Source organism: Pan paniscus, chromosome 3 (assembly GCF_029289425.2).
Source record: "Pan paniscus chromosome 3, NHGRI_mPanPan1-v2.0_pri, whole genome shotgun sequence".
Classification (NCBI taxonomy): domain Eukaryota; kingdom Metazoa; phylum Chordata; class Mammalia; order Primates; family Hominidae; genus Pan; species Pan paniscus.
The window spans coordinates 4,557,617-4,571,780 of NC_073252.2; the positions used below are offsets into that span (position 1 = coordinate 4,557,617).

Consider the following 14,164-nt stretch of genomic DNA (forward strand, 5'->3'; position numbering starts at 1 on the left):
TCAGCCCCGCATCTGTAAAGCGAGTGTCATAGCGGCACCTGCGTCCCTGGAACCTTGTCGTATTTCATGAGTTGGTGCATGTAAATCGCTTAGACTAGTGGCTGCCACTTAGTAAGTACTCAATAAACGTTAGCTCTTCTCAGCCGTTAAAACAGGGTCTGGCACACAGTGGTGGTCACTAGGTGTTTGTTGCTTAAATGAATGAATGAAAGTTGAGTGGAGGATGCACAGAGTATTGTGAGAAACCTTCACTCCCAAGGTGTGTGTATATGGGTGATAAGGTTTCACTCTGAAAGTGAGCAGTGTTGGGCCTGGAATAGAAGGTGTATTAGTTTGCTAGGACTGCAAACAAAATACTGGGTGGCTTAAACAACAGAAATTTATTATTTTCTCACAGTTCTGGAGGTTAGAAGTCCAAGATCAAGGTGTCTTCATGTTTGGTTTCTTCTGAGACATTTCTCCTTGGCTTGCACGTGGCTGCTTTCTTGCTGTGTCCTCGCATGGTCTTTCCTCTGTGTTTTCACATCTCTGGTGTCTCTCTTTGCATCCAGATTTCCTCTTTATAAGAACATCAGTCAGGTTGTATTAGGGCCCACCTTAATGGCCTCATTTTAACTTAATTACCTTCTTACAAGCCTGATCTCCAAATACAATCACATTCTGGAGTGCTGGGGGAACAGTTTAACCATAACAAAAGGAATTCACAGAAATGGACAAGGAGGGAAATACTTCCCAACAGAAGTGACAGAATGGCCAGGAGGCTTAAAAGCAGGGTGCTCAAGATGTTTTTTGTGTTCAGGGCACATATGTGTACTTCAGTCTTGTTTGTGCTCTCGTACTGTTTTTGGGTTTTGTTGTTGTTGTTTGTTTGTTTGTCCTCCTGAATACTCAAAGAAAGTGAGCCCGCTCATTTTTTTAGTCTGGCAAACTTAACTCACATTTCAGCATAGATGTGTCTTCTAGGAAGTTTTCCCTGACCCTCCCTCCCAAATTAATTTCTGCTTCCTCCATTTAATAACTTTGGTACAGGGCTGGGTGCGGTGGCTCACGCCTGTAATCCCAGCGCTTTGGGAGGCCGAGGCAGGCAGATCCTGAGGTCAAGAGATAGAGACCAGCCTGGCCAACATGGTGAAACCCTGTAAACCCCATCTCTACTAAGAGTACAAATATTAGGCGGGTGTGGTTGCGCATGCCTGTAATCCCAGCACTTTGGGAGGCTGAGGCAGGTGGATCATTTGAGGTCAGGAGTTTGACACCAGCCTGGCCAACATGGTGAGACCCCCACCCCTCGTCCTTACTAAAAATACAAAAATTAGCTGGGCGTGGTGGTGCATGCCTGTAATCCCAGCTACTTGGGAGGCTGAGGCAGAAGAATCGCTTGAACCCAGGAGGTGGAGGTTGCACTGAGCCGAAAGCACACCACTCCACTCCAGCCTGGTCAACTGAGCAAGACTGCGTCTCAGAAAAAAATAAAAAATAACTCTGGTACAGTGCGACGATACTTGTTTTTCCCACTAGACTGATGCTTCATGAAGACATGGATGACCGTATCTGATGTGTTTGCCATCGTACCTTCAGTGCCTAGCGCATAATGGGCACTGTGTAAAGTTAAGTGAATGATGGAAAACTGAGACACAGAGCCTGTGAAGGGCAGGGAGCACATCTGTTCCGTTTGTCAGCATTCCATCCTCACGACAATCTGTTGCACATGTTAGGCACACAGTATCTGTTTAACCGAATTGGCCTTCCCAGTATGATAAGAGTCAGCATAAAGCTAAGACAAGATTCCAGGTTTGTTGCTTCAAGCCAGTGCTTTTATGAGGTGAGGAGCTACGAGTAAGCCATTTGGAAAGTATGATGATGGGCAGACTCCTTAGGAGCCCTCTGAGGTAAGCTTGACTTTAAGGTGCGTGAACTGTGGGCCCTTGGAGAAGTAATCTATTAATGGCACTGCTGAAAAAACATCCACAAATTCTATCCAGTAGTATTTGACCTGTTGGTAGAATTGAGGGGCCTTTGCTCTAGGAGTCCTCTCTGCAGGCTGAAATTCCATTCTGGCTGTTGTTTTCTTTAGAAGCATTTCTTCATTCACATTGATCTAAACTTTTTCTTGTTTCTTTTCCCCCCATATTTTCATTTTTTGACGCCATTCATACCATCTTTCCACCATCACATTCCTTGTATAGATTTGTAGCTTTTAGAATGAGAAAAAAACCTCTAAAAGAGATCATCTAGTCCAATAGGGGACCTCTCCATTTTTATAGATGAAAAACTGAGGCCCAGAGTCTCATCCATCCAGAAATATGTATTGAGTGCCTATTATGTCGAAGACACTCTGCTAGGCACCAGAGATACATTGTTCAATAAGACGGATGGAGTCCATGTCTTCATCACAGAAAATTTTTACTGCTTGTCACTAGGTGAGTTAGTCGCAAAGATGGAAGAGAACCTTCTGCTCCTTCTGTCACGCTATAACACCTTGTGTAGCACATCTTAGTCCTGAATTGTGCAGTTCCTTAATGCAAAGCTTGTCTGTGGGATTACCTGGACAATCAGGCATAGGCAGTAGACTGAAGAGGCAGCTGATTCCAATCAAAGGAAACAGTGGTTATGAATGCGGCTTTGGTGTCAGATTCCCTGGCTCTGAATCCCACCTCTGTCCCTTATTACTTACCTATTTTTAGCTGTGTGACCATCTTCTCTGTACATGGTCAGGTTTTCTGTTGCTGTGTAACACTCTACCCCCAAATTTAGTGACTCAAAAACTATTTTATCTCATAATTCTGCAGGTTAGGTATTCAGGCAGGTGTCAGCTGAGAAATTCTTCAATTCTATGTGGTGTCAACTGGGATCACTCAGTGGCATTCAGTTGGAGGAGGGGCCAGCCTGGAGAGGTCAGGATGGCTTTCCTGGGAGCCAGCTGAACCCTTCTTTGTCTCCATGTGTTCTCTCTAGCTGGGCATCTTACAGGTGGCTCAGGCCTTCCATAGCCACTGTTCTGAAAGATGGGAAGTGGAAGCTGTTAGCTCTTAAGGCCTGGGCCTGGGAAATGAGCACAGCTTTGTAGCACAGAATCTGATTAAGGCAGAGCCTGTGCAGGAGGGAAGGAGACCTAGACTCCACTACCCCATGGGAGAATCATCAGAGAATTTGTGGCCATCTTAAATCTGACAAATTCCTCATTGTCCTCACCTGTAAAATGTGGATAATAGTAGCACCTATCTTATGGTAAATGAGTTAATAAGTGTAAAGGGCTTAGAATAGTGCCTGGCATCTAGGAAACATAAGTATTTGTCATAATCATTACTATTATTAGGTATAAGATACATTTTTGTTTATAATTGACAGAACACATAAGAAATGTAAGATACAATTTTTTTCCAGACCTTTTTATAACCTCATTGGGGTTTCCAGACCTTTTAATAACCTTATTGGGGTTTCCAGACCTTTTTATAACCTTACTGGGGAGGTACAGGATTGACATCATGAAGTAATTTAGAGAACTATACAAAATGATATGGAATAATAATAATTATTATTTTGAGATGGAGTCTCGTTCTGTTGCCCAGGCTGGAGTGCAGTGGTGCAATCTCGGCTCACTGGAACCTCGGCCTCCTGGGTTCAAGCGATTCTCCTGCCTCAGCCTCCAGAGTAGCTGGGATTATAGGCATGTGTCACCACGCCTGGCTAATTCTTGTATTTTTAGTGGAGATGGTTTCTTCGTGTTGGCTAGACTGGTCTCGAACTCGTAGCCTTAGGTGATCCGCCTGCCTCGGCCTCCCAAAGTGGTAGAATTACAAGCATGAGCCACCGCACCCAGCCTCTGATTCCTATAGTAAAAGTAAATTGTGTAACAGTTAATAACTGCGTAGCATCATAACTCTGGGGGTCATTCCAAATAACTTTTTCCTTTATCACTTCTATAGAGCTAGAAAATGTCTAATTTTCTAATTAGACATTTACCTAATATACCTAGACATTTACATTTGTATAATTTGACATTTTTACCTAATTTTAACAGGTCCGTGGAGGAGGGTTTCGTGTGTGTGTGTGTGGGTGGGTGTGTGTTTAATGTCTTTTTTCCCGTGGGCGATAGCATAGCGTAAAAGCATAGACTCCAGTGTTTGGGGGCCAGGATTCAAATCCTGCCTTTGGCACATAATAGTTGTATGATCTTGGATAAGTGACTTAAAGTCTCCATATCTTAATTGTTTCTCTTGTGAATGGTGGTAATTGGGTTCTTAGAGACTTGCTTCAGTTAATGGATGTTGTATTAATCCATTATCACACTGCTATAAAGATACTACCTGAGACTGAGTAATTTAAAAAGGAAAGAGGTTTAATTGACTCAGTTCTTCGTTGCTGAGGAGGCCTCGGGAAACTTAAAATCATGGCAGAAGGCGAAGTGGAAGCAAGGCACATCTTACATGGCAGCAGGGGAGAGAGAACCAGGTGGGGGGAGCAGGGACTGCCAAACATTTTTAAACCATCAGATCTACTGAGAACTCACTCACTATCACAAGAACAGCATGGGGGAAACTGCTCCCATGATCCAGTCACCTCCCAACAGGTCCCTCCCCTGACATGTGGGGATTATAATTTGGATGAGAACACAGAGCCAAACCATATCAGATATGATATGCTTAGCACAGGTCTGTGGTTAAATAGTCAGTAAATGATAGTTTAAAAGAATGATAAACTTAGAAGCCTTTTCAGGCAACCAGCTTGGCAGGGGTGGGTAACTGATTACTCACTTGGCTGTTACTAGCCTTGAGGATTCAGCACTGGGAACAGTGTTCGCCACCTACCATCATGCCTTTCTTTCTGTACTCTCTTTTGGGGCAGTACCTCAGTGTTGCTCTTTGTCCCAGTTTTCTCTGAGTCTCACTTTGATCTCAAACCAGGAGATCATGCCAATACCCCAAACCCTACACATTAGAAACAAAGCTTTCCATAAAGAGATGAGGGGAAACAGAATAAGGTCTCGATTTGATAGGTGAGGTGATGGGGGATTAAATTTAGAGATTCTACATTGAAGGGGCATGCCATTGAAGAAGTTTAGCAGAGAGTTGGAGATTAGAACTGGTAGCTGAAGCTAAAGTTTCAAATTTAGGAATTGTGTTAGAACATGTAAAAGCCAAGAATGAAAGTGATTGTCAAGGGAAAGAGGAGAGGGCTATGGTGCTGCACCTTAAGGAACATCAATGTTTGCAAGGCTTGAGGGAGACAGGTACAGGATAGGGATGGGACAGATCAGGGACATAGGAAGAGAACCAGAAGAGTTCTGGGAAAGAAGGGATTTCAGGATGGGAGTTGGCAGACCACATTGCCATGTGTGGCAGGAAAGCTGGAGAGGATGGTTGAGGACTGAGGAAAAGTCACTGTCGGGAAAGTCTGTTTCAGTGGAGTGAGTGGCAGCAAGGTTGCAAGGTGATATGGTTTGACTGTGTCACCACCCAAATCTCATTTTGAATTGTAACTCCCACAATCCCTGCATGTCATGGGAGGAACCTGGTGGGAGGTGATTGAATTATGGGGGTGGGTCTTTCCCACGCTGTTCTCATGACAGTGAATGAGATCTGATAGTTTTAAAAACGGGAGTTTCCCTGCACAAGCGCTCTCTTTGCCTGCTGCCATCCATGTAGGACATGACTTGCTCCTCCTTGCCTTTCACCTTCTGCCAAGATTGTGAGGCCTCTCCAGCCATGTGGAACTGTAAGTCTAATAAACCTCTTTCTTTTGTAAATTGCCCAGTCTTGGGTATGTCCTTATCAGCAGCATGGAAACGGACTAATACACAAGGTGAGAAAGGAGTCGTGAGAAAGTAAAGTGGGGCATGTAGATAGCTATTTTGAAAAGTATGAAAGAGAGACCTGTGATGACTAGAGGAACCTAGGGGGAGGGCTTTGTCGTTACCCTGTTTTGCTTTGTTTTCAGCATGGGGCAATGTCAGTGTGTTTGTGTGTAGGAGCCACCGAAGGACAGGGTGAAGCAATGAAAGCTTCACTGATGGAACCAGGTTCTAGGGGAGGCAGGAAGGCTCAAGGGGAGAGGGAAGGTTCATCTTGGGAAGGAGGAGGCATGTTTCATCCCATGAAGCCTAAGGGAATGAGGGAGGGGTGAGTGGGAAATTTGGAACTGAGAAAAATTTAAGGCACTATGGTTATCAAGTTATACATCGGTTCAACCTTCTTTTATTTTATTTATTTATTTTTATTTTTTGAGACAGAGTCTCACTTTGTCGCCTAGGCTAGAGTGCAATGGCGCGATCTCAGCTCACTGCAACCTCCCCCGCCTGGGTTCAAGTGAATTGCCTGCCTCAGCCTCCCCAGTAGCTGGGATTATAGGCACTCGCCATCATGCCTGGCTAATTTTTGTATTTTTGTAGAAACAGGGTTTCACCATGTTGGCCAGGCTGGTCTCGAACTCCTGACCTCAGGTGATCCCCCCACCTCAGCCTCCTAAAATGCTGGGATTACAGGAGTGAGCCACTGCGCCCGACTGGGTTCAGCCTTCTTAGTGAAGTTTAAGTCACAGCCATTTTTATGAGTGAGGGAAAGAGACGTGATGGGAATGAAGACCCTGGGAAGATCACAGAGGAGCAACCCCAAACCCAGAGCGGGTTAAGAATCATGGGGCTGGGTGCAGTGGCTCATGCCTTTAATCCCAGCACTTTGGGAGGCCGAGGTAGGCAGATTGCTTAAGCCCAGGAGTTCAAGGCCAGCCTGGGCAATGTAGCAAAACCCCATCTCTGCAAAAATTTTTTAAAATTAGCCAGGTATGGTGGCACATGCCTGTAGTCACAGTTGTGGCGGGAGGATCGCCTGAGCCCAGGAGGTTAAGACTGCAGTGGGCTCTAATCACATCACTGCACTGTAGCCTGGGTGGCAGAGCTAGATCCTGTTTCAAAAAAAAAAAAAAAAAAAAGAATGGTGGGAAAGTAGGTGACAGCTCACCTAAGCCCTGATCTGGAAGGTGGGAGGGTCAGGTATAAGTAAAGTATTCTCAGGACAGAACCAAAGGCTTTCAGAGGAGAGCGCAGGCAGAGATCTGCAGTCCGCCTGCTCAGAATCACCGGAATGCCTGTGATGCGGTTACCAGGCTCCCCTGCAGACTGACAGAACAAAACCCTGGGATGTACCCAGGAATCTGCATTTTTAACAAGCTCCCCAGGTGATCCTTACGGATTATTACAGAATCCTTCCATATGCCAGATACTAGTCTAAATGTTTACACAGGTAACCACAATAACCTGTGAGATAGGGTGAGGACAGTGGGTCACAGAGAAGTCATTTGCCCAAAGTCATATAGCCAGTGAGTGGTGGAACTAGGTCTCCAACCCACTGGCCAAGAACATAGGTGGTTTGGGGAGCTGCTAGTAGTTCATTTTGGCTGCCACATACTTGGAGTAATGGGAGATAAGTCTAAGTGAGAAGTAAGGGGTGTGTTGAAAAGCTTAGATTTGGGATTAGTAATGTAGTGACTTTTTCAGCCATGCTTAAGTACTGAGAATGAAGGCAAAAAAAGCAGATGATGCCTTTTTAGATTTTTAGTACCATACTGCCTTTTTTTTTGAGATGGGGTCTCTCTCTGTCACCCAGGCTGGAGGGCAGTGGTGCCATCATGACTCACTACAGCCTCAACCTTCTGGCCTCAAGCAGTCCTCCTACCTCAGCCTCTCAAGTAGCTGGGACTACAGGCATGTGCCACCATGCCCAGCTAATTTTTGTTTTTATTTTTCATAGAGACAGGGTCTCACTGTGTTGCCAGACTGATCTCGAACTCCTGGACTCAAGTGATCCTCCTGCCTCCACCTCCCAAAGTGTTAGGATTACAGGTGTGAACCACCACGCCTAGTGCAGACTGCCTAACCTTCATAGTCTTGTCCCAAACTGGTTCCATTTCTTCCAACTATTTCTCTTCCATAAATCATCCCCTACTAGACTGCGCCCTAGACGTCCAAGACCGTGGCTTACTGGCCTGTGTATATCAGTGTCTGGCTCTTAACTGTTTTGTTTAGTCGTGCGTCAGGCACTTTCGTGTGTGTGTTTCCCTCACTAGAATTTCAGCTGCATGAGAGTGGCGACCTGGCGTGTTTTGTTCATTGTTGTGACCCTACAGCCTGGCACACAGTAGTCAGTTGGAGAACAGAGGCTGAAGGTTGAAACTTGCAGTGTCTACACAATGGCTTCCCATCTCATTTGGAATCAGAGTCAGGGTTCATAACAAGTCCCGCAGGCCTGGGCATGACCTGACCCTCTGTCCCCTCTAGGATGTCATCTCCTGCCACTCACTCAGCCACACCTGAGCCCAGCAAGCTCCTGCCTCAGAGACTTGGTGCTTGCTGTTCTTTCTGGCCCAGGTACCTGCACAGCTCCTTCCCTTCCTTCAGGCATCTGACCAAGTAGCCTCTTAGGGAGGCACAAAGGCACGAGTGAGGGGACCTGCTTCTTTGCAATGTCTCTTATATCATTGTCTGGTGATGTTAGGTATTTTGACCTGTACCTTATCTCCCAAAATAGGCTCCTCGTTTCCCCGACTTCTAATTCAGTGACCTGTGTACAGGTGTTCGATAAATATGGATTTGATCTTAGCCAGCTGGCTTTTCTTTCACCTTATACATTTTTATGTATGTATATATTATTTTATTTTTTATTTGACATATTCCTAAGTAGATACCGAGAAGTACATACAGTATTAACATGGTCATATTCTAGATTTGTACTGTTTAAATTCTGTGGCTTTTAAAATATAAATTACAATTTCAATCCCCCAGCCACATTTCAAGTGCTCAGTGACCATGTGTGGCCAGTGGCTACTGTATTGAGCAGTGCAGATAGAGAGCATTTCCATCATGACAGGTAATTCTGTTGAACAGCAGCGGTCTAGATGCCTCAGAAACAGAGTTATGTCTGTGTGTGTGTGTGTGTGTGTGTGTGTGTGTGTGTGAGAAACTGTGATGAGAGAGTGAAGCACAGATCAATCAGTAAGTTTCAATCCCATTTAGTTTCCAGTGAGGTCCTTAAGAATATCTGTCGTATCTGTGATTTTTTGCTGTAGGTCACTTGAATGGTTGAGCATGGACCCTGTTGCTACCCACAGCTGCCATCTCCTCCAGCAACTGCATGAGCAGCGAATCCAAGGCCTGCTTTGTGACTGTATGTTGGTGGTAAAAGGAGTCTGCTTTAAAGCGCATAAGAATGTCCTGGCAGCATTCAGCCAGTATTTTAGGTGGGTATTTTAGACTTCATTCTCCTAGCTGTGAATTAAGGGTAAAGCTCTTTTAGTATGGAAGTATTCATATTTTGTTCTCCTTGGATTTCACTATCTTTATCTTTTATAGCACATTGGATTTTGTAGGAGTTGTTTTAATTTTTAAGTTTGTTAACCATTTTTATTATTTTTGCTTTTGTGTTTAGAGTAACCTGAAAAGAAAAGAGGCTCTTAAGTAAAATGAATTTGGGATGATTGAAAGTATTTTGGTTGTTTGTCTTTCATTTTACTAATTCTGGCTAATGTCAGTCTTCTACATATATTTCTTATCCTTTCAAGATAAAATGATGGAGGAATTAAGTTCCCGGTCAGAATTTTTCTGTGATAAGAAATCAGGGGAAAAACATATTTGGTGTTGGATTTTTCTTTTCTTTTTTTCTTAATTAAAGCATTTTAGTTTTTGTTTCTCATTTGAATATTCTAAGAAAACCTTATAATCATTTTGGCTTATATGAAATATTTATTTATAAATAATAATACTAAGAAGTTGTGTTTCAGCTTATTTAAACATTATTCTGTATTCCCAGCTACTCAGGAGGCTGAGGTGGAAGGATCCCTTGAGCACAGGAGTTGGAGGCTGCAGTGAGCCGTGGTCATGCCACTGTACTCCAGCCTGAGCAACAGAGGGAGACTCTGTCTCTTAAAAAAAAAAAATTGTTAGAGTTAAGTGATTCTGCATAAGTTCATTTTGTTGTTAGCAGGTTTCTCTCTCTTTAAATACAAAGTCTCTCTTTTTAAAGTACTTTTTGTTTCCAAAATGCATACCGTTTTACTGCTCTAGTAGACAACGTGGGACATGATTTGCACTTTCCTTGATAATCCTGAATCATCAAATTGAGTCTCAGTTATTGTATAGGCCACATTACACATTGTAATGAATCAGCTTCTTAAGGTAGGTAGCAGGTTTTGTTCCTAGGAAAAATGGTCGCAAACTCTTGGGTTTGCTATCACCTGTTTTTTCTGTCTTCCCAGGACAGTTAAATTTTGATATTGTGATACACAGGCTGTTTTGCGCTTAAAAACAGAACTGAAGGCTGTTTGGGGGAAATAGGTGATTGTATTTGACAAAATGCCTTCAACTTACTTACCTGAGCTTATTATTTCATACATAATACAAATTTGTTCACCTGTGACCTTGGCTTGTACCCAGAATAAAGTGCCTGGGCTTTAGAGTGCATTTTGGTCTTCACTAACTCTTAGGGTTTTTCTCACTGTTGGTTTTTGAACCACTGGCTGGCTGAAAAACCTAACAGCCAAATAAATTACTGGTTACAAAGGAATGTATGTGGAGGGTTGGTTTATTCTAGCTATTTTTTTTTAAGTTTTCTAGGCACTTAGATGTGGAAATATTTGTGTATATGGTTTATGGCCTAAAATATAATACTTGTCAGACTAAATATGAAATAGTGAAAAGTATATATTATTTAATTTTGTGTACTCTATTAGTATGTATGTAATATATATGGATAATTACCTTTCGAAAAAATATTTAGAGCAATCTTTTATTTCTTAGATCATATTGGGAATTATCTTAGAAACTTCTTGATTTGTGGTTTATCAGTCATATAAATGTATGTAATTTTTAATTTGTAAATTTGAGTATATTTCAAAATTTACTTTGAGATATATTTTGAAGTCTGCATACCCAATCCACCAATTTAATTCATCTGAATTATTTAGTTGGATGGTTTGCCAGGTTGTTTTAAAGGATTAAAATGTACTTATGTTAAAAGTTTTGACATTCACAGAAGGATAGTATTTTTTAATATTAATATATGAATGTTATTTATAAGAAAAAGACGGTGTGAATTTTTGGCACTGTAAACAGATATTCTTTCTTTTACCAGGAGCCTCTTTCAGAATTCTTCAAGCCAGAAGAATGATGTTTTTCACTTGGATGTTAAAAATGTCAGTGGCATAGGGCAGATCCTGGACTTCATGTACACTTCTCATCTAGATCTTAACCAGGACAATATACAAGTAATGCTGGACACAGCACAGTGTTTGCAAGTTCAAAATGTTCTGAGTCTGTGTCACACATTTTTAAAATCAGCCACTGTAGTACAGCCACCTGGCATGCCTTGTAATAGTACATTGTCTCTACAAAGCACCCTGACCCCAGATGCCACTTGTGTTATCAGTGAAAACTACCCCCCTCATTTACTGCAGGAATGTTCAGCAGATGCACAGCAGAACAAAACGTTGGATGAATCGCATCCGCATGCTTCACCATCAGTTAATCGTCATCACTCCGCAGGTGAAATCTCAAAACAAGCTCCTGATACTTCAGACGGCAGCTGCACAGAACTGCCTTTCAAACAGCCAAATTACTATTACAAACTCAGAAACTTTTACAGTAAGCAGTACCATAAACACGCAGCTGGTCCCAGTCAGGAGAGAGTTGTTGAGCAACCTTTTGCTTTCAGCACCTCTACAGACCTTACCACGGTAGAGAGCCAGCCTTGTGCTGTCAGTCATTCTGAATGCATCCTGGAGTCTCCCGAGCACTTACCTTCCAACTTCCTGGCCCAGCCTGTGAATGACTCTGCCCCACACCCTGAGTCAGACGCCACATGCCAACAACCTGTCAAGCAGATGAGGCTCAAAAAGGCCATTCATCTGAAGAAGCTCAATTTCCTGAAGTCACAGAAATCCGTAGAGCAAGTATCTGAACCCAAGTCAGATGATGGTTTGACAAAGAGGTTGGAATCTGCTAGTAAAAATACCCTAGAGAAAGCTAGCAGCCAAAGTGCTGAAGAAAAAGAAAGTGAAGAAGTCGTCAGTTGTGAGAATTTTAATTGCATTAGTGAGACGGAGAGGCCTGAAGACCCGGCTGCCCTGGAAGACCAGTCCCAGACACTTCAGTCCCAGAGACAATACGCGTGTGAATTATGCGGGAAACCTTTTAAACACCCAAGCAACTTGGAGCTTCACAAACGGTCTCATACAGGTAACTGATTCAGTACCCACAGGCAGAAGGGAAGGACATAATGCGGATGCTCAGACACCACTGGCTCTTCTTGTTTTTGTAAGAAGTTTTGCTGTTGTTTGATGTCATTGATGATTTTAAACAAAATAAGGGGGATTAACTACTTTTTGTTTTATATTTTTGGTGATGCATCTGACTTAAAGTTTTGTAAATGGTTTTATAAAGTCACTTTAAAAAGGTGCATACTTTTAATTTTTATTTCAACTATATTTTTATATGACAAGCCATCTGTCTCTAAAGAAAGTATAGTAATTTTGGTGCACTCAGAATTTCAAATTAATTCTAAAATGGATAAGCTATATTTAGTTGTCTTTTTAGAATTAGATTAAGCTTATTTTTTGAAAGCATCATATAGGTTAATTTAGACTAACCTAATATACTTTGAATAATTCTACAAGTTCTCTTGGAAGGAATTTGAGTGTCTAATTTTTAAAATTCTAATTTGGGAGTCAGGAAGTAAACTTTTTAATAAGAATCAGCTTTAACCATTTGATATTCTCAAAAGAAAATTCTTCCAATTTAAACATTGAATTTTCAAAGTTTTGTTATCTTAATTCATGCCTCTTTCTGTTTCCCAAAAGATTTTTTTAAGGTATTCTCTCTCTCTCTCTCTCTCTCTCTCTCTGTGTCTCTCTCTCTCTCTCTATATATATATATCTCCACACACACACATTATGTTATACAATACATATATATTACTTTTCTTCCTATAATTAAACATGAGTTTAATAGCACATTACAGATGAACAACAATTACCTTATAGGCATGAGAAGTAACATGCAACAGGACGCTTCCACAGCAGCTACTTTTACGGTGTTTGTGTAATTGTGTTTGTTGATGTGACCTTCTGTTATCACTATGGATTCCCAGTTTGCATTTTACTACCTTGTATTATTGGGAGATTTCTTTGATAATTGTGAAAGCCCTTTATACATTTTAGTGCATTTGAATATAAAGTACTGTTATTATCACTAGTAGTTCAAAATTATTCCACGTGAAGGCAATATCACAGACTTAGTTTTGCCCTGAAAAAACTTTAGATGATTCTGTTTGCCTAAATCTCCTACAGCCTAATGATTACTGCAATTTTTTTTTTTTTTTTTTTTTTGAGACAGAGTTTCGCTCTGTTGCCCAGGCTGGAGTGCAATGGCACGATCTCGGCTCACTGCACAACCTCTGCCTCCTGGGTTCAAGTGATTCTCCTGCCTGAGCCTCCCGAGTAGCTGGGACTACAGGCATGCGCCACCAATTTTTTTGTATTTTTAGTAGAGACAGGGTTTCACCATGTTGGTCAGGCTCATCTTGAACTCCTAACCTCAAGTGATCTGCCCACCTCGGCCTCCCAAAGTGCTGGGATTACAGGCATGAGCCACAACGCTTGGCCCGATGGCTGTAATTTTTTATTTGTGAAACTTACCTGCTTAGCTTTTAAAGGAATCAAAAATTGTTTATTCTGGGAGAACCTCTTTGAATGACAGATACAGTCATGGCAAAGATGCTTACTGGCACATAAATATTCTACCGAGAAGGGCAGCAATTCTCAAAGTATGGTCTGGGGAACCCTTTTTGGGGGTCTGTGAGGCCAACACTATTTTCAAAATTGTCTAAGATGTTAGTTGTTTTTTCCTCCTCTTATGAGTGTACAGTTAGTCTGCCCAAAGCTACATGATGTGTGATGAAGTCCTCACCCTGGTGGCCTGTGAAGTGTGTATTTACCTGTTCCAAAGATCACTCTGTTTTCATTTCCAGTATGGTAGATATCAATAGCTATAGCCCATATTAACAAAAGCTCTTTAGGACCTCAATTTTAAGAGTGTGAAGGGGTCCTGAGGCCAAAAAGTCTGAGGCCTACTGGAGTAGGATTGTTAACCTTGGTCATTTATTAGTCTTAGTAACTGGTG

The 14,164-nt window shown here is 42.1% G+C and overlaps 1 protein-coding gene across 1 annotated transcript in view; it reads left to right on the top strand.

Moving 5' to 3' along the window:
• The window catches only part of ZBTB49 (zinc finger and BTB domain containing 49), a 31,483-nt gene that overhangs the window by 599 nt on the left and 16,720 nt on the right, over positions 1-14,164 (top strand). Inside the window, exons 2-3 of the mRNA XM_003816482.3 lie at positions 9,061-9,231; positions 11,121-12,223. Of these exons, the coding sequence (XP_003816530.1) occupies positions 9,080-9,231; positions 11,121-12,223 (1,255 nt within the window). The 5' untranslated portion in view covers positions 9,061-9,079. The remainder of the gene's footprint in view (positions 1-9,060; positions 9,232-11,120; positions 12,224-14,164) is intronic.